This window comes from Penicillium taxi, assembly GCF_028828555.1.
Source record: "Penicillium taxi strain IBT 34144 chromosome Unknown utg000005l_segment0_segment0, whole genome shotgun sequence".
NCBI lineage: Eukaryota > Fungi > Ascomycota > Eurotiomycetes > Eurotiales > Aspergillaceae > Penicillium > Penicillium taxi.
The window spans coordinates 418,615-441,880 of record NW_026643207.1 but is presented as its reverse complement, the minus strand read 5'-3'; the positions used below and the strand labels follow the sequence as shown (position 1 = coordinate 441,880).

Below are 23,266 nucleotides of genomic sequence, written 5' to 3'. Positions count from 1 at the left end.
ATCCACTTTTTTGGGGTTGTCAACCGTATTGACCAACCTTTGAAAGCAAGTTATCTTTTCAAAGCTTCACTTACTTCAAAATTTTAACTTGGAAGCTTCAAGCTGATCAGTTTTCGAAACTTCAAAATGATTTGCCCTTCTTCTATTTACTTTAGAGCCATGTTTGACCTTACGGAGTGAAACTGAGGATTGTCTCAGGCATTACTTAGGGCTTATACAAGAGTGGGGCTGCTCCACAAGTAAGCTTGTGACGCAATTGGTCAGAGCCTTGTGAATCAAGCGTTTATACTTCACAATTGGCGACATTAAATTCATAGTGGGCATATATAGCAGGGGTAGGAGATTACTGACCTTGAAGGATACCATTTGTAAGAGAGTTTGATCCTCCTTGGAGAAAGGGAAAGGATTATGAGGTACAAAGCAGTCCTATGCTACATGTGGAGAAGGCGATGGCAAGATTCGTGAAGGATCGAGGTTGTATATCAAAATCACACCCTCGCAGTGGGGGCTGAACATAAATCACTATAGAAGGATGACTGATATCCATCGAGCTGGTTGCGCATGAAAGATTCTTACCTCCTCATACATAACTTTGGTGTCTGAGAATTCCTCATTGCCATGTTACTCCTTTGGCGTCTTGCGGCCATAGCCCTCTGGGTTACGGCTTCTTCCGCCTCCTTCTACTACAAATATTGCGAAGCATTCCCTGACAATACCATCGAATACTGCTTCGAGGATGTATCAGACGACAGCCAAGCCTATTTCAATGCAGCTGTCAACATATGGACTTCCAGTGGCATCCCGGTTACATACAAGAACATTGGAGCCTGTCCAAACAGTGATTCTTCCAGCGACCTCTCTAAAATGCTTATCGTTTCCACATGGTATGAAACTTATCACAGTTCTTCATACGGCTATAGATACGCTCAGACTGGCGATTTCCAGTATCTGAAGATTGGCCTTTGGTATAATACACACACGACCGCTATTGGAAAGAAAAAGGCAATTATCGGATCGCTTGTTCACGAGCTCGGACGTGTTATGTGCTTGCTTAATGAGAATCAGCGACCTGATTTAGCAGATGAGCTCACCTGGAACTGCAAAAATCTGTGAGTTACTTGAATTCATTCTCAGCATACAGAGTTTCTGACCAATTTAATCTTTATCTAGGGCGGATTATTCTCTGGCTAAATCGTCTGCTGCAAAACAAAAAGTTTTGGACGGTTGTGATGGAATCGCAGCTGCAGCTTCTGCGAGATCTTACGGTGCATGGACTTATGCCCCATACCCTTCTGGAAACGAGCAATACGAGCTTTCTGATAGCGTCGACTATAACTCTGTCATGTTCGTCAACGGCATCCCACAATCTAAGAGTAAGCTCGCAGGTTCGACAAGAGTTATTACAACGAAAGCTGGAAAGAAGATCACTGGTAGTGTTTGGTACGATGGGCCTAGTGCTAAGGATATCGCCGCCATTGAGGCAATATGCGAGGAAAGGCCACCAGAACTTCCAGCACGACCGGAAACCAATGTGGAAGATAGCGATCCAGTGCCGCCGTATGTCGAATTTGAAGAGCAACCACCGGACTATGAGTGCTGGTGAGAGTTCCAGTCTGGGCATCTTACGAAGGTTCAAGATTGCCGCACTTCTGATGGAATTCGAAGTAACATTGCCCCGGGCCGATTTGAATCTACTCAGACCTCGGGAATATGTGCGTCTGCCCCATGAGGCAGGTAATATAAAGAATGTCCGCGGTGCCAGCACCGCCTTCATTTCCCAAAGCAGGCTTTAGGAATGAAATGAAAAAAAATTCAAAATAGATAAACATTCAAATTCAGTATGAAGAATTGAGAGTAAAATTATAGAGAAGAAATTGAGAAAAGAGATGGAGATTCCAGGGGCATTTCAACATTGAATGTATATGTATCCATTACTTACGATACCGTTTTATTCCGAGGTTCCAGGGCTAAAAGTCGTGTCTCTAGGGTTCACCTGAATCTTGACTACCTATGTATCTAGATAGTAATAAAACCTTGGAATTAAGGAATACCGCTACCTGGGCACAGGTATGATGATTAATGCGAACAAAAAAAAAATCAAATCCGATTCTCTACAGTCCCACTTCTAAGGCTCTGGGGTTGGATATCGGGGTTAAGATCGTAGCGAAGGAGTTCAGATACCACCTACAAATGGCTTTTCATTTGCCTTTATGGTGACCATTTGCTCGCTCACACCAGATCCTTGCAGCAATTTTAATACCACCCTCTCTGGAACATTCTCTCTCAACAATTTCCAAGACGCCTTGCGTTACATCCGGAATTATTGTAGATTCAGGGCTGTCACCACTTTTGTTTCTCCATCTTTGAGCAACCATTTGTCGGCCTCCCACCACGCCCATATCCCGCGTACTTGGAATGCGAAGTTGAGTCTTCTCGACACTGTATCCAATCTCCTTCGCGATAGCCATGGTTTTCGCAGTGAGTGAGCCATACATAGAGTTCTGTAGGCCATCCTTGGTCTTCTCGTTGTTCTTCACCGCTCGGAGAGCCTTCAGGTCTCCTGATGCAGGCTGTGGGTTCTGTTCCACAGATTCATCTTTATTATCATCTTGGATCTTGCTCGAAGAATCTCTTTTGGCTTCATTGAGCGGTTTCTTTGGAGGCGGGTAGCGGTAACGAGAGCCTGAGAGCGAGTGCGAGCAACAGGGGATTGCAAGAAACGGGAGAGGGGACGTAGGGCAAGCAAGAGCAGCCATCAGGGGGGTCCAGACGGTCAGCTCGTCGGCATGATTTGATATAATAAATGTATCACGTGGGAAATCTCCGGTATAAGTTTCCACACTCAGTTCTCCAGGACCATGCACATCCATAAAAGGTTTTGGGATGTAGATTCTCTCCAGAAGCCGTTCCTGGACATTCGCAGGAAAGATGCTCCATGACTTGCGGCGTCGAGCATCAAAGCCCCCGCCTTCATATCCTTCCATCAGTAAAATGTAGACTAAAACTCCATTGCCACATGCAACGTCAATGAAACCAGGAAAGACGATTTTATCCTCTTCCTGGGCTTTCTCAGCAGATGGAGCTACTCCATACATATTGCGCCAGAGCTCTATGAGAAATGCGGCAATAGATAGATCTTCAAAGACGTGTTTTGCAGGTTCGGTTTCTTCAACCCATTTTTCACAGAGGTGGTCCGCATACTGGAGCTTCAACCTTGTATATGTGTTCTGGACTGAATGTTGCGGAACAATATTGTCTTTAGACTTGTTTCTCCCAACTATTTCTGTTGAGACCGTAAGTTGGGGCTTTGTACTTCGTGCGAGTCGGATGTTTGTATTGAGAATTGAGTGTAGTGTTCGTTCTAGTCGATTTGGAATGTCTTTTGAGAACGGCAAGAAATGGATCGACATCGCCCCAGACCCAGAACCCGACTCTGGTCCAGATTTGAAGTCATAAAGATAGGCGAGACCCTTGACCATAGGGTGGTAGAATGGCATTTCGACATGCGATTCGACATGTGGTACATAAACGAATAGTAGACGTCCATCTGTCGCTGCCAGCAAACTGCTGGAAAGACTTCCTCTCGGAGAGTAGAAATAGCATGTTTGGTCTAAGTGCTTGTCCAATTTTGGATTTCGTGGAACCAATCGCCGCACGACAGTCCTTTTCAGGTCAAAATCCTGGACCTTGATCACAGGTTTAGCAGTGGTCTGAGTCTCTGACGCTCTATCATCACCGCTTACATACATGCCAAATTCCCTTTCATTTTCATGGGGTGTTTTGAGAAGGCCTAGGCTGTCGAAAAGTATGTCTGCCCGGAAGAGATGGGTCGAGGTGATGTTAGGATTGGCCAGGAGAAAAACTAACATGTTGTAGATGATCTCCGGAGTGAAAGGTAGGCCATCTTCCCAAAGATCTTTTGAAGTGAGCCAGCCAGATTCTATGTCATTATTAAGTAGAGCTGGGGATGGCTCGATTGTCTCTGCAAGCGGCTTCCCTGAGAGCTTGCTGAGATCGCGCATGTTCTTCTGCTTAGGCATTATGATGTCCAGAATGGGGATTTCCTGCTCGCTTGGAAGTTTTGACTCATCCCTATTCTAGTATTCCGGGCTGAAGGTAAATTACACAGCAATGGCACAGGCGCTGATGAGTTTATTCTGGCCATGCGTACTCTTCCATATTTTGATTATTCTTCCTCTCGGGACGTGTGCATATCAAGTCACGTGATGATATAGTTTTTTTTTTTCATAAGCTACCTCAATATAAACGACGTAACAAGTAGATAGTATAAACATGGAAGAAGAGTCATTGACTAAAAAATGTCGAATTAAGTTTACGGGACTTCAGAGTTCTCTTAGAGCAGTGGTGATGTGGCAATCTCGGATATAAGAAGCAAAACGGAATAGATTTCCGTATCAAAATTGATTAGGTCAATAGGTCAAAAGAGTTACTCATATTCCAATGGAGCAATAGCCATTCACCCGCCGGCCCTCTAGCCTAGGGCTCGGCACGAATAATATCGCTAGCATACTTATACTATCAAGGACATCTTCATTCTCATCATCAAATTAAAACGGTATAACCTTTCAAGTTTCACCACAACTTAATCAGCTTTGCTTTATCCCTCGTAATTAAACTTCGCAATAAGGGAGAGAAATACTGACAGACTTCAGGATCTCAACCCAAGTAATTATGTATCGTGACACTAATAGAAAGATGCTAAAACTAAACTGGCTAGGTACTCTCAAAAAGTCCGCGCCGGGTTATCTGTAGCAAAAGGGTCAATCGCTAGAAGTAAATGAGATTTGAGTCATAAAAAAAGGTAATAAAACCATCAAGGATCAATCATCAAAGACACAATAAAAGTTGAAGCTAAAAAGGGTGAAATTAGCAACCTCTACACTCCCATGCTCTTCCAAAGTTTAGTGGCTATCTTGTCCATCGCCAATACTGGGAATGCCAGATCATGATCATTAGGCCCAGGCGGATGCAAGAATAGTTCCTGATACTTGATCAGTATAGGACCGCCATTAGTATGGACCGAACCATCCGCCCCCTTCGTCTGAGTCATCCCTTGTCGTGTGATTGAGGCATAGCGGCGGCGTCCATGACGAAGGCCCATAAGTGGTTGAACCAGGTTGAAACATCGATAAGTGATATTCGGTTGATCCTTTACGATAGAGATAACGATCACAAGTTGGGTCTGGCCTTGATAGTTTGCAAGCCACCATCTCGCATCATTCATCAGGCAGTTCAATCCCTCGGACACACCAACTTCCACTACTACATCAGGCCACTTATCAGTGCGATTAGCCGGAAAACCCCCAGGGGAGAAGGACTCATCGGGCTCTTTGGCGCAATACGTGCCATGGACTCGGGTGCTTCCGAACCAGTCCAGGGGGAACACCAACCCATATCTCACGGCAATGATAGCTTCTACCGTAGCGAGAATGCCCCTGCTCGCGATTTCATGTGGTTTACCACGAGCTTTACGAACAGCTCTCGAGAATTTTTGTTGTAGAATATGCGAGATGACTTAGGCAGCATCGTCTTGTTATCCAGAAACAGAGATACGTTGCTGAATCGAACCAGCTTGCTCACTGTCATGTCTTTTGCCTCATCTCGCAAAATTTGCTTAATAGTAGCGATAGAAGAGCCAATACGGGGAGCAGGATCCGAGGTTGGCAAACATGAAAAGTCGAACAAGGGATCGATCCCATCAGCGGGGCCCTCATACTCAAAGGGAGGCTCGAGATATCCGTCAGGTATTACGATAGCCCCCATTCGGAGTGCGATAGCTTGTATCGGAGACATAGCTGGATTGTTCAGGCTAGTTTAGAGGGCTGCCAATACAGGAGATGACAGACGTCCATATTTCCAGGGGTCCGAGAATGTCTAATAGATTAGTATCATTCATCCAATAACTATCAGATGCTTTCCTTATATCAAGAAAACCGGTGAATCAGGCACTAGAACAGTTGAATGGTCCGCTGGTTTTGGTGGAGGAAGGAAAGATGAGAAAAGGAAGTCACAACGACGAGTCGATTTATCAACAAAAAGTAACCGGCCCTTTCATAAATGGTAGCGCGGGTCCAACCTTCTCTGGTGCAGAGTGCTCATATCAGTGAAGTCCCGAGGAGATTAGAGGAATTTGGTGGCAGTGAGGTGGAAATGACCATCTGCTATTGACAAGTTCAAATGTAGGGGGTACCTACTTGCATCCCTTTGAATATACCTAGAATATATCTAGTAATCATTAATGATAGTCAACTGGTCCTCATATGACCCACTAAAGATCAAGATAAGGATAAGATCCACAATATTCCAATGACGCAACCTAATTGCGGCGGCCTTGAATCCTCGCACTCAGATCTCCACTCTTCGGACTGTCTTACACCGCACGCTCCGCTAAACAATCAAACTTCACCGGACTCTCCGAAGGTTCGAGTTGTAACCAAATTCTGCAATCTCCAAAAACACCGAAATGGCACCCCGTTGCTTTATTATCCGCCACGGCGAGACAGAGTGGTCTCTTAGCGGCCGACACACGGGTACAACAGACCTGCCTTTGACGAAGAATGGCGAGAGGCGAATTCAGGCGACGGGCAAAGCTCTAATTGGGGATGATAGATTGATAGTTCCCAAGAACCTAGTCCACATGTAAGTGTTTACCGAAGAGCGGTCAAAGGGTCTCAATCTAACTCATTCATACAGCTACGTCTCGCCCCGTCATCGTGCGCAGAGAACACTCGATCTTCTTAAAATCGGTTTCAAGGAGCGTTTGCCTTGGGCTGAGCACAGCGAAGAGGCTGAGCTTGTTCGTACTCATGCTAGTGTTGAGATTACGGATTCTATTCGCGAATGGGATTATGGTGACTACGAGGGGTTGACTAGTAACCAGATTCGATCTATCCGGACACAGAATGGAGAAGAGCCATGGAATATCTGGACTGATGGGTGTCCAGGAGGAGAGTAAGTGACTTCATATTATGGCCGCTCTGCACAAAAGCTACGCATTCGCCTGAGGTTTCTTTCTCCAGTCACTAATCAAGATTTCCTCCCTAGATCTCCTGAAGATGTCATCCGCCGACTTGATGCTCTGATCGCCGATATCAGAGAGAAATATCAGCAGCCTTGTTTTGAGAATCCGAATAGTGTCAAGGGTGATGTCCTGATCGTTGCACATGGACACATTCTTCGTGCATTTGCAATGCGCTGGTCGGGCAAGTCTCTGACAGATACAGCATTCATCCTCGAAGCAGGAGGTGTGGGAACACTGAGGTTCGTTTCACAGCCTTTAGAAATGAAAACAAAAGTGAAACTGATAAGAAACACAGCTATGAACATAACAGCATTGAGGAACCGGCAATCATCCTCGGTGGCTCATTCATGGTCGAGTAGGGGGTTATTTACTCGGATGTGAGAAATCGAAATCAAATCGATTCAGGTACTAAGGTATAGTTAGCAATTATGATTATACAACAAGCCATATATACATATACGCAATAGATACTTTCAATCACACATGCATATTATAAGTAGTACTAACCTCAATCATCGTCGGTCGCTTCCTTTTTAAGCTCCACAGTCTCAGTCTTGGGGTCAGCATTCGCCCTGACACCCTCCTCGCCCAAAATCTTCGCAGACCCCATAAACATCGCCCCAACATATCCTCCCAAGAAGCGCATGTCACCAGCCTGTACGGCCGTCATGCGCAACAAATTCTGAGTGTCAGAGAGATTGGCATTGAGCTGCGCGAGCTGCGAGTGCAGATGTGCGTATTGGCGGCTTTTTGCTGCAGACATTGAGGCTGAGGAGCCTGTGGTGTTGCCATACTGGGCCGTGCTGTTTCCTAGACCTGTGCCTGTTGGGAGGATGGACGCACGGTAAGTGGATTGAGACTCTTGGCGGCGGTGGTTAATTGGTGGGGGAGGCATTATGGGATTAATCGTCTGAAGTTTATTTGAAGCTTGGAATCAGGATTCGAAGTTCCTAAATTGGTTTTAGGTTATAGTTGTTGGTGGTGGGCTTGGGGAAGAAGCGCGGGGAGTTGTTTACATTATGAATATAGTCACGTGATATGCTACGTTCTACATAGAAAAATAGATATTTTCAGTGAGCCAATGATATACTGGAAATTTCTAACAGTTCGTGCGCTCCATGAAAGATACAGTTTGTTCAAAAGGGCAATGCAATATCAGGCATCGCACTCATCATCAAGTTCCAGTCAAGCGAACCTTACCAAAGCAGTCAAACCCAACTCAACCAATTAAATCAAACCGTTCGCTCTTGTGCAATGCCGAAGAAATCAGAGAGGCCATATAGCGTCAGGCCAACCCGATGATATTCAGGGAAACGTGACACGAAGAAGAAGATGAACAGAACAAAAGAAGAAACGCAAAAACAAAGGATAGGGAACGTATACTGAGCCCGGGCAAAGGGTTAATGGGAAAAAGGAAGGCAGATAGTGTACAGGCATGAAGAGAAGCAACAGAGGTAAGGGCGGACTGGACGAATGATAAAGTCGAGAGCGCGCGCTATATCAATATGCTGCAGGAGGATATAGATGAAGAAAATTCCCAGTCTAGGTGTGTGAGCGTCGTGAGAGAAAAGGAAATCGGTGATGCCGCAAGGCAAGATGAGTATCGATGAGAAGGGAAAAGAAAATGTTGCAACCAGCAGATCCCGACCACGCTCCGGAATAAAACACCCAAAGCATTGAGCTATAAAACCTCCTATGTCCCTCATGTATATGTAAAGAAGCGAACAGCAGAGTATTAGTAGCTAATAAGCTCATTCCACGGGGCGGCAATAACAGCAAACATCCCGGAGAGCGACACACAAATGCAAAAAGAAGAAAAAAGAAAAAGAAAAAAAGGAAGAGAAGCGTGATAAGAGGGCGAGGCTGCTCCATGGTAGGGAATAAAACGTGAAAGGAAATCAGACCTTCATCAATTGCTAGTTTAGACACGAGAAATTAAGCCCCATATCGAAAGGGGAGGTTCATATCCGTTTTTATTGCTTTTAGCGAACGGCTGCGGCAAATTGCTGCTCACGAAGGCTGGCCTGGCTGCTGTGAGCTGATGCTTCAGAATCAAGATTAGCGCTAGCGCCGCTGTCACCGCTCTCCGCGCTAGCACTCGCACTTCCGGTCAGACTCTTGTTCTTGGGAGGGACCTTGGCAGGGTAAGGGTGGTTGCTCACCCCATATTGTTGATCCATCTGTGGTCCGAGCGGGCCCGGGCCTGGACCTGGACCGTATTGGTTTCGGACGGGTGGCCGCATGTTTCCAGGTGGCGACGGGTGGCCGTTACGAGGTCCACCGGGTCCAGCAGGGGGTCCGTAGGCATGGTCTTGAGCAGTCATGGGGCGACCCATGCGAGGTCCGTTTCCAGGGGTTCCGGGGTGGGGGTTGCCCGGGGTCTGGCTATTTCTCCGGCTCGTGGGGAAGGGACGGGGTGCGTAATCGCCCATGTGGCTCGCCGTGAGAGAGTTCGCTCGGGAGTCCTGATGCATCTGGTTACGATCCACAGATCCGTATCTGTTTGAAGAGTACATCATCATTGGGTTGTCCATGAGTGATTCGTGTAAGCCTGGAATCTCTTGCATCACCCGATCACTGGCACGCTTGCGACCACCAAAGTATCGACCGAAGCCTGCTGACGAGGATCGACCAGAGTTCATCTGGGGTGGGCCAACAAGCTCCGGGTTCTTGCGGATTTGGCTTTGGCTCGGAGCCTTTCGTGTACGACGCGAAGTAATGCTCATCATGTCCACGCTTTCGGGATCGATATGTGGAATCTGCATGTGGTCCATCGGGTCAAAGTAGTCTTCGTCCTCTTCGTCAAAGACTGAGGCTGGGGCGCGGGGTTGAGATTGAGGCGGTCCACGACGAGGGGGCCCTCGGCGCATATTCATGCCTATCTCCTGTTCCCTAAGCTGCAATTCACGCTGGCGAATAGCTAACTCTCGCTCCCTCATCGCAAAGTCTGCTGGGCCGGAAGAAGAACCGGGTCCAGGGCCGACGTCGGGGTATCCATTGGAAGGCATGCCGCCTTCCTCATCGTACAACATCAAGTGGCTGAACTCTTCCAGTCCTTCCATGGAGGGATCGCGGGGAATTCGATTTCCTGAAGAGGGCGCCGGCCCACCGGGTCCACCGGGACCACCGGGAGGTCCCCGCATCATACCTGGTGGAGGTCCTCGTCGCTGGCCTGGTTGCATTCCCATACTAGAATTGTTCCTTGGTGGTGGTCGCGTGGCACCATTCATGATGGGTGGGCGTTGCATCGGAGGGGCAGAAGACAATCGAGGAGGCGGCTGACCCATCATAGAGGCAGGCGGGGAATCACGGGGTTTATTCTGGTTTGTTACGTTGATGTGGTGGAGCATTGAGTATAATGCCTCGATTCGGGGAACGGACACACTCAGTTCGGCGGCCAGCTTGATTGGAGAACCTAGGAAAGTCTCGACTTCCATGGGGCGCCGGGACATGAAATCTTGGTACATCATGCTTGGAGGCTCGCTCGCAATCATCTTTTCGATGGTCTTCTGTCGGAAGTCGTTGGAGAATTTACAGTCTGATTTCAAGGCTAATTCTGAAAGCTCATCGATCACACCACTGACCAATTGACGGACGCCGACTTTTTCCAAGAGCTGGGTATGATTAGGGGTATCAAATACCACGCTTGCTGGGTGGAATGCAATCGGACTGAGCAAAGTTAGTTGATAGAGCAAGGGCGAGGTCTGCTGAGAGTATCCCAGAATTGTCACTTACCCGATCATTCGCTCGAATTGCTCCTGTTTAATATTCTGGGACACGTTGCAATTCACCTGACCGGAGGCCAGAGTCATGCAAAGTGCGGTGGCCATATCGTTTTGTATCGATGTAGGAATAGATGACTGCTTATTGGTAGCACCGATATGGATCTCACATGAGCTCAGATGCTCAAACTCGCTGGGACCGGTCTGCGTGATTTCAACATTGGAAACCAGGGATAGGATCACGTTTGTCGGATATCTTTGCTCGAGATGGGCTTCAACGCCAATAGTATTTGTTGTATTCACAAGGATGCAGGTGTGCTGAGGGGTGACCACGGATTCAATTACGGAGGCCAGGTCGTAGACATCGGGGAGCGCTTTCACACAGAGAATCACATAATCGTATGTATTTTCACGAGAAGCAGCTTCTTCGGGAGTGCGAACAACTGGAAGATGAAGAAACAAACGTGAGTCGGTATTGTTCCGCCAAGGGGGACTGCAAAGGGACGCGCAACCATACCATGACGAGGCTTGAAGCGTTCGTTGCCAAATGTTTTTGATCTGTTGAAAAAGAGGTGAAGGTGAGTGATCAATCCATCACAAGGTATTGTCAGTCTCAAACCTACTTGAATGAGACACCATATTGTGATACGGATTCAAACCCGGACTTCCAGACTAGTGTAACATCGCAGGAGGTTGTCGCCTGGAGTCGCCACGATAGAAAGGCCGAAATCGCATTGCTGCCGACTAAACAATATTTTGTCAGGCCCATCGTGATGATTGAGCAGAAGGTAACTTACCAGACAGGATGCGAAGCCGTGGAGGGGGAGCCATGGTCGAATGTGGAAAGGAGAGAGATTGGGTAGGAAGGACCCAGGTCAAAAGGCCAAGAGGCACAAAGGCCACCGAGAGGTCACTCACGAACAAGCCAGCGTGTGCGGCTTAGAAAATAGAAGGCTAAGAAGGGGGGGGCGAGCGTAAAGGGAGGGGAAGAAGGAAACGGAAGGAGAAAGTAAGAAAAGGTCCAAGTTGTGTAAGGATGAGGAAAGGATGTGGATGGGAAGTTTCAAGTCGAGACCTCGTTGGAGTCAGGAAGCAGGTTTTCCACAATCAATCTCAACTTTCTTTTCTTTTTTTTTTGATTTAGGGGGTTTTTGGTGTAATTTTTTCAAATGCTAAGTGATCGGATTCGGGTTAAAAAAAAAAAAAAAAACAGCACTGTATGCGATCAGTAAAGACCTTGAATATTCCCTAATGAAGCTGGGAGGGATTGAGATTCCCCGCCAAGCTCAATCCGGAAACGGAGGACAGGAGGCGATAAGGTCAGAAATCAGAAATAAATGAATTCGGATGCAGAAATCATAGGAATTCATCTACTTCTTTTTCAATATTTTTCTTATTTATATTTTCTTTTCTTTTTGCTTGGTTTAATGCTTATTTGTGTTTATTATGTGTTTCCTATAGATCCCCCTATTTTCCCGATATTGATCTGACGGAACACAACTTCAGCTTTGGTATGCCAGCAAATAGGAAGGGGGGTCTGGTCTTTTTGGCCTTTTTGGTCTTTTTTCCTGCTACTATAATTAACCCTGTAAACCAATTTCCTTTTCTCTGAATTCAAATTGGCTAGGGGAATAATCCAAAATTTGGCTACTCCACTTCCAACGTTTTGTTGATCATTAGTTTCGAGTAGTAGTATTTCATATCTCTTAAATATTTCTTATATCTTATCTACATAGGTATACTCCGTAGTCTTATACTAGGTAATCTATTCCAAGATCTGGATCCTTCTATAAGTATTCATCATGTCATGAATTACGACGCGGGTACGCGTTCTACTAGTTTTTAGCCTAGTGTGTACTCAGTAGTCCACATCATCCAATCCACCTATGAAATAAATCCCATAGTCGCAGAATTAAGTTCGATCATAGAACAAGGGTACTGAAATAAATAAAGTAGATAAGAAACATGGAACAGTGGTTTGTGGCGTTGGACATGTCCCGAGCTCTTTTCAATCTATTTTGCATCTGCTTTTCTCAGTCTGTGCTGATGTACTATGTACTGTTGCTAACTAAACCAGACCAGCATATACAGAAAAGTAGAGTATCATGATAAATTAGCCCCACCCCCCATGGTATCCAGGGTTTTGTATTGGTATCTAGAAGGTATCAACCATGAAATCTATCCATAATCTAGCTCCATAACTGATCCGCTTATTAGTTTGGTGGGGTTTCCGATTATTTCAGGTCCACTTGACCATGCTCATGCTCATGCTCATGCTCATGTTCATGTTCATACTCGTGCTCATTCAAATTCCATTGTTTATTGTTTACTGTTTACTGTTTAGGTATCACATTATAACATTGAAAGGGGCGGTGTTTACAGATTCCAACATACCAGAACAGGGATCGACGTTCCGTTGCTTGCAGCCAACTAGTCCATATCAAGGGGATTGTTTCAACCATAATGTGGAACATTCAACTAATTTAAATGATTACTCAACCTTGGAAATCATGTGCCAAACTGCTAATTATATTTATCAGCACCTTGTTCTTCTCGGATACCTGCTGGTAGGTGACATCTATACTCTAACGTCCACATAGATACCCAAGGGAATATCGGAGAAGACTTTATGGAAAACAAGAGCCTGGAATGTCAAGCTCCAATGCGTTCCCTATACTGTTCCTGTGGAGAATACTAGTGAACCGACCGGTAACTCAGTTAGGTTGTCTAAGCTACGCGTCCATACCGTTCATACCATTCGGTGGCAGGAGAAATGCATTAACCACGTTTGCAGCAAACACACCGCAAATGTTTACTTTTGATATAATTCCTCTACTCAATCTGCCTGATATGCATGGCTTTATTGACTTGTAAAGTAAATTGAAATAATGTATAAACTCCGACTCTGACATGGATTTCCAATAAACGCCACAAGTTTGGCATTCTCGGAAGAATTAGCCACAAGGCCCCACTACATTTTATTTCAGCTAATTTCCCATTTCAACTGAAAAACATTCAATCCTCTGACCCGCTCTAAGCTCGGTCCCGCCAAATACCTGACCAGATCGATCGAATCCTGTGAACCTTCTGTACTGTGATAAAAGGAGAGGTTCTCCAGTCCGCTGGTCTTTTCAACTTTAATAGCTCCAATGGTGTTATCATTGGTTGAAGTGACATGGTCCCGTCTCACTAGTGACCAACTCCGAGACAGAACTTAACTATTTGATTGCTTTTGTAATATGTGTTATCGGCCCGTTCAATTTCTCTGTCTCTAGGGCAGATTGGTACATGTGATTTCTCATTTCGGTCTTACGACTTGGACAGGTCACCATGCATATGTAAGATTAGTGATCGATAAGCCAATTATATAAGGACCAAGGTTCAAGGTTCCCTGAGGTGTTCATGCCCACGTCCTGCACACTCGGTCCTAGTAACGATCTGTGATCACCCTCCACCTGGCAGAGTTATGCGCTAACCTCGGAAGATTTAGCTTCAAATGTTAGATACAGCTCTATGACCTCTCTAAATGTGCGCCAGTAACTTTTGCTCCCCTGAATCTCAACCTTGGCATGGCGTCGGAACTATTCATGCATGCAAAAGCTATCTAAGTAACGTTAGAAGATAGCTCGAACACGAGTCTGAAAACTCCAAGACTTCCAAGGTTCGTGGTTGATATTAAAACATATATTCCATTTCCTAGTTTTCAATACCGACCTACTTCCAAAAGTATCTAGGTACCTAGAGATAAATATTTGACCTCCCTGGATGGGTGGCACTTCGTAGGCTGAGTGAATGAGGCAATCTTCCCTGTATATATCTAGTGCTCAAATGAGCATTTGTATGAGGAATTAAAGCATTGTAGATAACTAGCTAGGTATCGAGGTACCTACCTTGTTAATAAGTTGTAAACTTCCAATATCCCAAGTAATATATTATAGACGTCTCATTTTACGCACACTAGTAGCCATCTACGAGTTATAATTTAGAAAGCTTCAAATTAGCACAGCTGGGTGTCTATAGTACAAAAATTCGATTCCGAGTGAGAGTGAGAGTGAAAATTGGACAGGGAAATGAAACAGGGAAATGAAATGTCCATGTAGCTCAACATCGTCACTTCCGATACCCTATAAATACTTCCCTTCTCAAACTCCAAGTCCTGTCCTTTTTACATCCTTCTTGCCTAACCAGGAACTTCATCGCGCCTTCCGTACTGAGAGCGCCATGGGTGGTGACCTACAAGCACTTTCTGATGCGGATCCAAGTCTGTATGACATAAATCCTACTGGGTCGAGGTTCACCCGGTAGATAAAAGCTCTATGGAGAAGTATGCTGAAGATCCCCTCGGTCAGTTTTTTTTTTTTTTTTTTTTTTTTTAGAAAAAAAAAAAAAAACATTTTGGATCCTGAGCAGAGTGGCTTCAAGTGTGGCACTGAATACCACAAACAGGCTAACTGCCCGTTAACCTACAATAAGTCGGTGATCGCGAGGCACCGTTAGGCTCTGCCAGAGACCACCTTGTTGCCTTTGGTTTGTTGCTTTGAAGAATGAACACTCGTTGATGAGCGCCGGAAAAGGATTAAACTGCGTTTGGAACCCGCTGGACCCGTGGATTTGACCGAATCACGCCAGCTCTTTCCTACCTCTAAATCAGATTCCGAAAATAAAGAAAATTTGGAGTTTAGCGATGGCAATGACTGCGGATGCTCGACTGCCAGATGGTGAAATTCTGACTGTAGATTGTCCCTTTCCAGCGATTTACCCTAATCGTCGCCGTCAGGGAGGCTCATAACCCAGGTGACGTTCATTGGCTATGTAAAAGGGTAATGATACCGGTGTCAGTATGTATAGAATCGGGTGCAGGTACAATTTACATGACACCCACTATATCACCCCCTTCGACTGTGAACAAGTCTTCAATTTCCTTCAGACAGTTTCTGCTGGATTTGCGGCTCGCTGGACCCTGGTATCGCGTAACTTCTGCTATGCTTTTACGCGGTCATTCTCTCGATCTTCTGAGCTCTCCTCAATTATACTCGACAGAAGACTTTTTCACCACCTCGGGCTCTTTTCTTTTCCTCGTCCGTGGATTCCAAGGCCAAAAGGTTTTACTGCCCATTTGAAACAGACAATGATCCGTCAGCAACAGGGACTGAATCAGAATTCAAATCCTGATAAGGCCGCTATCCAGGAAACTTTTCTTCTTTCTGGACTTCTCAGCCTCAATTTTCACGTGGCTATCATGATACTTGCCCCACTCTCACATCACCAATATTTTGGGTGGTTCATAGCTGGTCCAGACCAGTTCCGATGAATAATTTGCAATATCGTCAAATAAAGCTACACTGTTCATTATATTTAGGCTAATAAGTTTCTCTTTCTTCTTGGCTTTAAGGATTACCCGCTGAAGCTTAACCACTGGCTCCACTTATTAAATTGACCAATCAGTCAGAACCTTGGCCCAGGTATATAATAAACGTCGCTCTTGTGTTTAAATAAGTAGTCTGTACAAATAATTATTTCAATGACGAATTATCTTAACTCCTTAAATCCAATCTAACACTGATACTATTCAAGTGGAAACCCCTATTTCGAGCCACAGCTACATGTACAGAAATTAAGACTCAAAATGAAGTATGTTCCAAATCGGAAGCAGCGGTATGCGCATTTCTGTAATTGATGTTGGATGTATGAGTTTTGGAGAACCTGCCAGCCGTCTTAATGCGACTACCACGGAAGAATAAGCCCTACGTGTGCTTAATCACTGCTATGAATCCGGTCTCAACTTCTTCGACACCGCAAATGTCTACTGGCCAGTCCGAAAAGATTCCTGGCAAGGCGATCAAGACATACAACTGGAACCTGGGAAGATCCTCATTGCCGCGAAGCTGAATGCACCCATTGGGAATGATGTTAGTCGGATGATTACCGATGATGAGAAAGACAACGTCGGCTATCAACCATCATGGGCTAAGCCGGAAGCACATCTTTGAAGCCCTTGACGCTAGCCTGAAGAGACTTGATCCTCCCTATGTCGATTTATTTCAAATCCATTGATTTAATCCCAAAACTCAAGTGAAGGAGACAATAGAGGTGCTTCATAATGTTGTCAAGTCGGAGTGCGATATATCGTTGCTTTGTCTATGTGGGCCCACCAACTCCTCGAAATACAATATACAGCTTGCATGAATGGCTAGACCGAGTTTATCTCTATGCAGAATATTCACACTGCCACGTATCGTGAAGAAGAAGAGGCGATGTACCCTACCTGACCTGTATGAGCCTGATAAGGTGACTGGTCACAAATAAGGGATCGGTATTGGCCATCCTGGATATAGGGAAACTTAAGAGGTTCCAAGGTTGAAACATCTGGCAATCATGTACAAAAATTAGACTGTACAGGTGTTCTGACCTAGGGATGTGGGCAAGCTTGGGAGTTTGACCAGGTACGAACGAGAAAAATAAAATTGATTCTTAAGTACATTAAATGTCGTGTATCGAAGACATGAACACAAACCATCGATGATCAGCAGAAATTCCAGAAAGAAATATGAACGTCATAGCTGGATACTGAGCACTAATATCAAGCCTACAAGGGTTGACAGCTTCACTTGTTCAGTTCCTTCATGCGAGCCTCGATTTCTTCTCGGGTGGCCTTGGGTGGCATATCTGAAGATTCCAGATTTAGTTATTGCCTGGTAAAGATCTACCATCATATTGTAGCTTACTCTCTGAAATCTGAGGCCCTTTGGATAAGTAGTCGGTGGCTGAAGCTTTCTTAGGCTGCTCTTCCGACTTGTTCTGAGACTCTTTGTTTCCCTTCTGTTCAAGGGAAGGGAAGTCAGCTGGATCGGGGATGACGGGCATTGTGGAAAAGTGTTGAATGTATCGAAAATGATGCGACGGACAAGATTATCAGATATGTGGTTGCTGTGAAAAGGAAGAAGATTGGAAATAAGCAGTTCGTTATATAGATCCCTGTCGGGATGACGTCGATGGTACTCGTGGCAATATTGAGCAATACTAAGAACAAGGATGCCTAGATGACCTATGTAAGTCACACTGAGTTAATATTAAGCCCGAAACATAAACTGAGGAGCCTAAAGAAACCATAATCGCTGAAATCTTTCTAGCTTTCAAGGTTCAAAAGAAATGCTTGGGTTAGTATCTGGCTGCACGAGTATGTATTTTCTGGGCGGATATCAAGCTGTAGAGAGTAAACTACCTGAATATACTTGACTATTCATAATTTAAGTAATTTGGATGATAAAATCTTTCAACACGACCAGATTTAGGCCTGAGTAGTCAAATCCTTACATAGTACATTAGGGGTACCACATGTATAGGGCCACCATACGGGCCAAATCCAAGTCACTTTCATGTACTCCACCTCTCCCCGCCTAACATCATGTCTTCTACACCTCTTCCGCTCCCCACAAGGCAACCGCCAGTCAACTCCTTTTCAGTCTTCACCATCTCCAACGTTTTCCTCCCCAGACCATCGTTCTAATATTGTACCTCGTGCGGAAACCATTCCCGTTTTCCCGCCCTTATCCTATTCGTGGGGCGTGCTAGGGCCACACGTTCAACCACACTGCACTGCTCGGCTGCTATGCGCCTTTGACCAGCCTGAAACCCCCACCCCCTTTCCCCCCAATCACCACGGGCTACTTTGACACGTCATGCCCTCGATTCTCAGCGATGCCGACAAGGAAACAGTGAAGCGCAATGTCCCGAAGCCAGCCAACAAGATCCTCGCGGTTGCTGTCGCACGACTCTACGTCGCCTATCCAGACACCTCAAAATGGACATACACCGGCCTGCAAGGTGCGGCCGTGATTTGCAATGATCTGGTCGGGAGAACCTTTTGGCTCAAGTTGGTTGACGTCTCGGTGAGTAATTGGAATCCAGACAGATAAGAGATGAGCTTGCTGACCTCATGATCGTCAATGCAGCCCAGCGGAAAGGGCGTCATCTGGGACCAGGAAATATACGACAACTTTGCATATAACCAGGATCGTACTTTCTTCCACACATTCGAACTGGAAGACTGCCCCGCAGGTTTGTCCTTCGCCGACGAGAAAGAGGCCAAGACCTTTATCAAGAAGGTGCAGGAACGAGAGAAGCACGCGAGCAAAGATACAATCAAGACACCGTTTGCTTCAATTAGAGGCCAGGGTCCTGCACCGGTCGCCAACGGAAAAGCCGGGCGATCTATATTCGGAAGCTTGCTGCATCGCTCAGCTACGAACGCCACGCCACCTCCCGCTCCTGCGTCGCCGATACCTGTCACGCTGCCGACGACCCCGATTCAAGCGCCAAGCGCGCCAGTAAAGGCAGATCTGCCGTTTGATACAAGCGACCCGTCGTGGAAGGGCTTATTAGATGAGCTTAAGGATATGGGCATTACAGAGGACCAAATTGCAGAAAACTCCGACTTTATCAAAATTTGGATTGAACAGAAGCAAGCCGCCGAAGCTGAGAGCCAAAAACCAAGGGCCCCTCCACCTCCACCTCCTTCTGCACCGCCGGGCCCGAAGGCAAATCACATTAGCCCCCAAGATACTGGAAACAGCTCGGGTAGCCGACGTGGTCCACCACCTCCACCACCACCACCACCAGTACGGAAGAGTCAAACCAGCTCTGTGGATGAGTTAAATTCAACACCGCCGCGCGAACCGTCTCCCTCGCCAGCTCTTGCTCGGAGATTCAATGTACCTCCTCCACTTGTCGATGCAGGAAGGCTTGTTGAACCAGCTGGTCCTGCACTACCGAGGCGGCCACGAGCCACGTCAAATGTCGCGAATGGTTCCAGGCCGCCTCCCTTACCCCCGAAGACTCCAATGGACGACGGCCCTTCACCTCGATTCGGAGTACCTCCTCCTTTCATGGGAGACCGCAAAGTCTCTGCTCCGCCTGCACCTCCTAGTCGCACCCCAGTTGCTCCTGGCCCTCCGCCGCCTCCTCCTCGTGGGGACGGTGCGCCTCAACTACCTCCTAAAGTTCCACATGCCGTCCCTCCTGGACCTCCGCCTCCACCGCCCAGAGGGCCTGCTTCTCCGCCTCTGCCTGGCCCACGACCAGTGCCTTCAACTCCTGCAATGGCACCTCCTCCACCTCCGAGAGGTCCAGCTTCACCCCCACCCCCACCCCCACCTCCTCCTCGACCAGACTCTGGGGATTTCGCACCTCCGCCTCTTCCTGGTCGTCCTAGCCCTAGCCCTGGTCTTCCTCCTCCTCCGCCCCCTCCTCCTCCTCCTGGGGCAGGCGCGGCACCACCTCCTCCACCCGGACCGAGCTTTGGTGCACCTGGAGGACCACCACCTCCTCCACCCCCGGGCGATCTGGGCCCTCGATCCCGCCCCCTCCACCGCCACCTCCCCCTGCTGGAGGCAGCTCCAGAGGACCTCCTCCACCTCCTGCACCGGGAGGTACCGCTCCGCCATTACCTAAGGTTAGTGGGGGTGGTCGAGATGATCTATTGGCTTCGATCAGAGCCTCTGGTGGCGGAGGTTTGAGAAAAGTCAAGGATTCCGAGAAACGAGATCGCAGTAATGCTATGGTTCCTGGTGGTAGCGATTCTGCTGCAGCTTCTAGCTCAGGAGGTGCTCCCCAGGGTGGACTGGCCAGTGCATTGCAAGATGCTTTATCAAAGAGAAAGCAACGTGTTAGCGGTAGTGGTAAGTCACAATTTCTTCATATAGTTATGCTTTATAAGTGCTAATTATCTCTGCAGATGATGAGAAGGAGGATGATGACGACTGGTAAGAGTTGCTTCATTTCAATGAGCCTATACCTTCAAAATTCCTACGGGATTTTATGGCCATTTTGCGAGCATTGAGCATTGCTTCTGATTGATGTTATGGCGGGTTATCCAAAAGTTTCATTCTGAGTACTGAATTGAGAGAACCCTAATGCTTTGTAAATAAATTTCGAGTTTTAGCACTTGAAAGCCAATGAAAGGACACTGGCTTCTAAATTTAACCTTACTCCCACGCAGCGATATGAAAAGTAAGAATATGGATAGAGGTGAGTGAGGTCTACACCCTTGAAAGATGATCAAGCCCGTTAGGTAATAGCGAAAGTGCTACTCTCCAGTTGAACTAGTATAAATTGGTGAAAACAAATGAGACCGACGATCGGCTGAGGCCGTGTCTTCAGCCAATGAGTGGCTTTTGCTGCCCCCATGTGCCATTGGCTTGATGGAGAAACTAGATCTCTTTTGGGAAAGCTTTATCTGTATACTCCCATCCATGCATATTAAACATCCATGTCTGTCCAATGGATAATCACCTCATATGCACGTGGAGGAAATACCCGTTAAAGTATCCGACTCATCTAAATGACAATGACGATGCAGGCAATCAAATATACCATCATAAAAGACTGCCCACATCGCCTTGTTGAGACAGCATGGGCACCCATTTTCCACCATGAAGGCCACCACTGCTTCAATTCTATTAGCTCTTTCTGCCGCTGTCAATGCCCGGCCAGCTGTTGACACTGCCTATGAGTATAAGGGTCCAGCTACTCCAGTAGGTGACTGGGTTGATCCTACAATCAATGGAAACGGTAAAGGCTTCCCTCGCCTGGTTGAGCCTCCTGCCGTCAAGCCTACCACATCATACCCGACTAATAATGTGAACGTGATTTCTCTGTCGTATATTCCCGATGGCATTCACATTCACTTCCAGACACCATTCGGACTAGGCAAGGCACCCACTATCAAGTGGGGTGACAGCCCTCGTCACTTAAGCAAGATTGCTTCGGGTTATTCTCACACGTGAGTTGCTTCCAACTATCAATTGACTCGCCCACCGAACGAAAGTTACAGGGATTAATACTTATTGTAAATTAGCTATGATCGGACCCCATCTTGCTCCGAAGTCAAGGCTATCACCCAGTGCAGCCAGTTCTTCCACGAGGTATCGCTACCTCATCTTGAGTCGGGCAGAACCTACTTTTATCAAATTCCGGCCTCAAATGGTACCACAGAGTCTGAGGTCCTGAGCTTTACCACTGCTCGCAAGGCTGGTGATCCCACTGAGTTCACTGTGGCTGTTCTAAATGATATGGGATATACCAACGCTCAAGGTACCCACAAGTACCTTGCAAAAGCTGTCGATGAAGGCGCCGCTTTTGCCTGGCACGGTGGTGATATTAGTTATGCAGATGACTGGTATTCTGGTATTCTTCCTTGTGAGGATTCCTGGCCTGTCTGCTATAATGGCACCGACAGCTCTCTTCCTGGCGGTGTTATTACCGATGCTTACAAGAAGCCTTTACCCACGGGCGAGATTCCCAACCAGGGTGGACCCAATGGCGGTGATATGAGTGTTTTGTACGAATCTAACTGGGATCTCTGGCAGCAGTGGCTGGGCAAGGTCACCAAGAAAATTCCATACATGGTGCTTCCTGGAAATCATGAGGCTGCATGTGCCGAGTTTGATGGCCCTGGCAACGTTCTAACTGCCTACTTGAACGATGATATCACAAACGGCACTGCTTCTGAGGACGCACTTACTTACTATAGCTGCCCGCCTTCGCAGAGGTAGGCCCACATAATGCTCAGTCTCTTACGAAAGTGATACAAATAGCTGATTAAAATCAACAGAAACTTCACTGCCTATCAGCACCGTTTCCGCATGCCCGGCGCTGAGTCTGGCGGCGTCAGCAACTTCTGGTACTCCTTCGACTACGGTCTTGCTCACTTCATCTCCCTGAACGGTGAAACCGACTACGCCAGGAGTCCTGAGTGGTCTTTCGCAGAAGATGTCTCTGGCAACGAAACCCATCCTACCGAGTCAGAGACTTTCATCACAGATAGTGGTCCTTTCGGTCACGTTGGAAATGTATCAGACACCAAATCCTACGAGCAGTATAAGTGGTTGAAGAAAGACCTGGCCAGCGTAGACCGCACCAAGACCCCATGGGTCATCGTTATGAGCCACCGCCCCATGTACAGTTCAGCCTACTCCTCCTATCAGCTGCACATCCGCGACGCATTTGAAGCATTGATGCTACAGTATGGTGTTGACGCCTACTTCTCTGGGTAAGTTCATGCTCATTGATATTATCCAGAAACACTTTGCTTACAGTTGACTTCAGCCACATTCACTGGTATGAGCGTCTTTATCCTATTAGTAGGAACGGTACCATCGATACAGCCTCTATAGTAAACAACAACACCTATTTCACAAACGCTGGCAAGTCAATAACACATATCATCAACGGTATGGCGGGTAATATCGAGAGCCATAGCGAGTTCAGCAGTGGTCAGGCCCTGACCAACATCACTGCCGTGCTCAACAAAAAGGATTACGGGTTTAGCAAGATGACTGTTGCTAACGCCACTGCGCTGAAATGGGAGTATATCCGTGGCAATGATGGCTTGGTTGGTGACTCTCTTTGGCTCATTAAGCCTTCTTCTGAGGCTTATAAGCTTCGCAAGAGCCCTGTTGGTCCTAAATCTGGATATCTTTCTCACAGAGTCCCCCTAGAATGA

The 23,266-nt window shown here is 46.7% G+C and overlaps 10 protein-coding genes across 10 annotated transcripts; 5 read left to right on the top strand and 5 right to left on the bottom strand.

Moving 5' to 3' along the window:
* Nucleotides 1–618: 618 nt before the first annotated feature.
* N7495_007531 (uncharacterized protein) lies at nt 619–1,603 on the top strand (the record flags this gene model as incomplete). The annotated part of the gene is made up of 2 exons (XM_057210182.1): nt 619–1,109; nt 1,171–1,603. The coding sequence occupies 2 exons, from the start codon at nt 619–621 to the stop codon at nt 1,601–1,603; spliced, it is 924 nt and encodes a 307-aa protein (XP_057059725.1).
* Nucleotides 1,604–2,198: 595 nt separating this feature from the next.
* Nucleotides 2,199–4,040, bottom strand: trm44 (tRNA (uracil) methyltransferase; the record flags this gene model as incomplete). Its single annotated transcript, XM_057210181.1, has 1 exon — nt 2,199–4,040. The coding sequence occupies one exon, from the start codon at nt 4,038–4,040 to the stop codon at nt 2,199–2,201; it is 1,842 nt and encodes a 613-aa protein (XP_057059724.1).
* An 857-nt stretch (nt 4,041–4,897) lies between these two features.
* On the bottom strand, nt 4,898–5,784 carry N7495_007529 (uncharacterized protein; the record flags this gene model as incomplete). Its single annotated transcript, XM_057210180.1, has 2 exons — nt 4,898–5,456; nt 5,498–5,784. The coding sequence occupies 2 exons, from the start codon at nt 5,782–5,784 to the stop codon at nt 4,898–4,900; spliced, it is 846 nt and encodes a 281-aa protein (XP_057059723.1).
* A 700-nt stretch (nt 5,785–6,484) lies between these two features.
* On the top strand, nt 6,485–7,401 carry N7495_007528 (histidine phosphatase family protein; the record flags this gene model as incomplete). Its single annotated transcript, XM_057210179.1, has 4 exons — nt 6,485–6,660; nt 6,715–6,972; nt 7,066–7,281; nt 7,338–7,401. 4 exons carry the CDS (start codon nt 6,485–6,487, stop codon nt 7,399–7,401), a joined length of 714 nt encoding a protein of 237 aa, XP_057059722.1.
* Nucleotides 7,402–7,550: 149 nt separating this feature from the next.
* On the bottom strand, nt 7,551–7,937 carry N7495_007527 (DASH complex subunit HSK3 family protein; the record flags this gene model as incomplete). The annotated part of the gene is made up of 1 exon (XM_057210178.1): nt 7,551–7,937. One exon carries the CDS (start codon nt 7,935–7,937, stop codon nt 7,551–7,553), a length of 387 nt encoding a protein of 128 aa, XP_057059721.1.
* Nucleotides 7,938–9,024: 1,087 nt separating this feature from the next.
* N7495_007526 (ketopantoate reductase family protein) lies at nt 9,025–11,595 on the bottom strand (the record flags this gene model as incomplete). The annotated part of the gene is made up of 5 exons (XM_057210177.1): nt 9,025–10,711; nt 10,778–11,207; nt 11,282–11,322; nt 11,388–11,508; nt 11,562–11,595. 5 exons carry the CDS (start codon nt 11,593–11,595, stop codon nt 9,025–9,027), a joined length of 2,313 nt encoding a protein of 770 aa, XP_057059720.1.
* A 4,802-nt stretch (nt 11,596–16,397) lies between these two features.
* N7495_007525 (uncharacterized protein) lies at nt 16,398–16,754 on the top strand (the record flags this gene model as incomplete). Its single annotated transcript, XM_057210176.1, has 2 exons — nt 16,398–16,476; nt 16,507–16,754. 2 exons carry the CDS (start codon nt 16,398–16,400, stop codon nt 16,752–16,754), a joined length of 327 nt encoding a protein of 108 aa, XP_057059719.1.
* A 614-nt stretch (nt 16,755–17,368) lies between these two features.
* N7495_007524 (uncharacterized protein) lies at nt 17,369–17,628 on the bottom strand (the record flags this gene model as incomplete). The annotated part of the gene is made up of 2 exons (XM_057210175.1): nt 17,369–17,430; nt 17,490–17,628. 2 exons carry the CDS (start codon nt 17,626–17,628, stop codon nt 17,369–17,371), a joined length of 201 nt encoding a protein of 66 aa, XP_057059718.1.
* Nucleotides 17,629–18,443: 815 nt separating this feature from the next.
* N7495_007523 (WASP family protein) lies at nt 18,444–20,529 on the top strand (the record flags this gene model as incomplete). Its single annotated transcript, XM_057210174.1, has 4 exons — nt 18,444–18,653; nt 18,717–20,215; nt 20,257–20,441; nt 20,498–20,529. The coding sequence occupies 4 exons, from the start codon at nt 18,444–18,446 to the stop codon at nt 20,527–20,529; spliced, it is 1,926 nt and encodes a 641-aa protein (XP_057059717.1).
* A 665-nt stretch (nt 20,530–21,194) lies between these two features.
* N7495_007522 (purple acid phosphatase family protein) lies at nt 21,195–23,266 on the top strand (the record flags this gene model as incomplete). The annotated part of the gene is made up of 4 exons (XM_057210173.1): nt 21,195–21,544; nt 21,620–22,312; nt 22,376–22,813; nt 22,870–23,266. The coding sequence occupies 4 exons, from the start codon at nt 21,195–21,197 to the stop codon at nt 23,264–23,266; spliced, it is 1,878 nt and encodes a 625-aa protein (XP_057059716.1).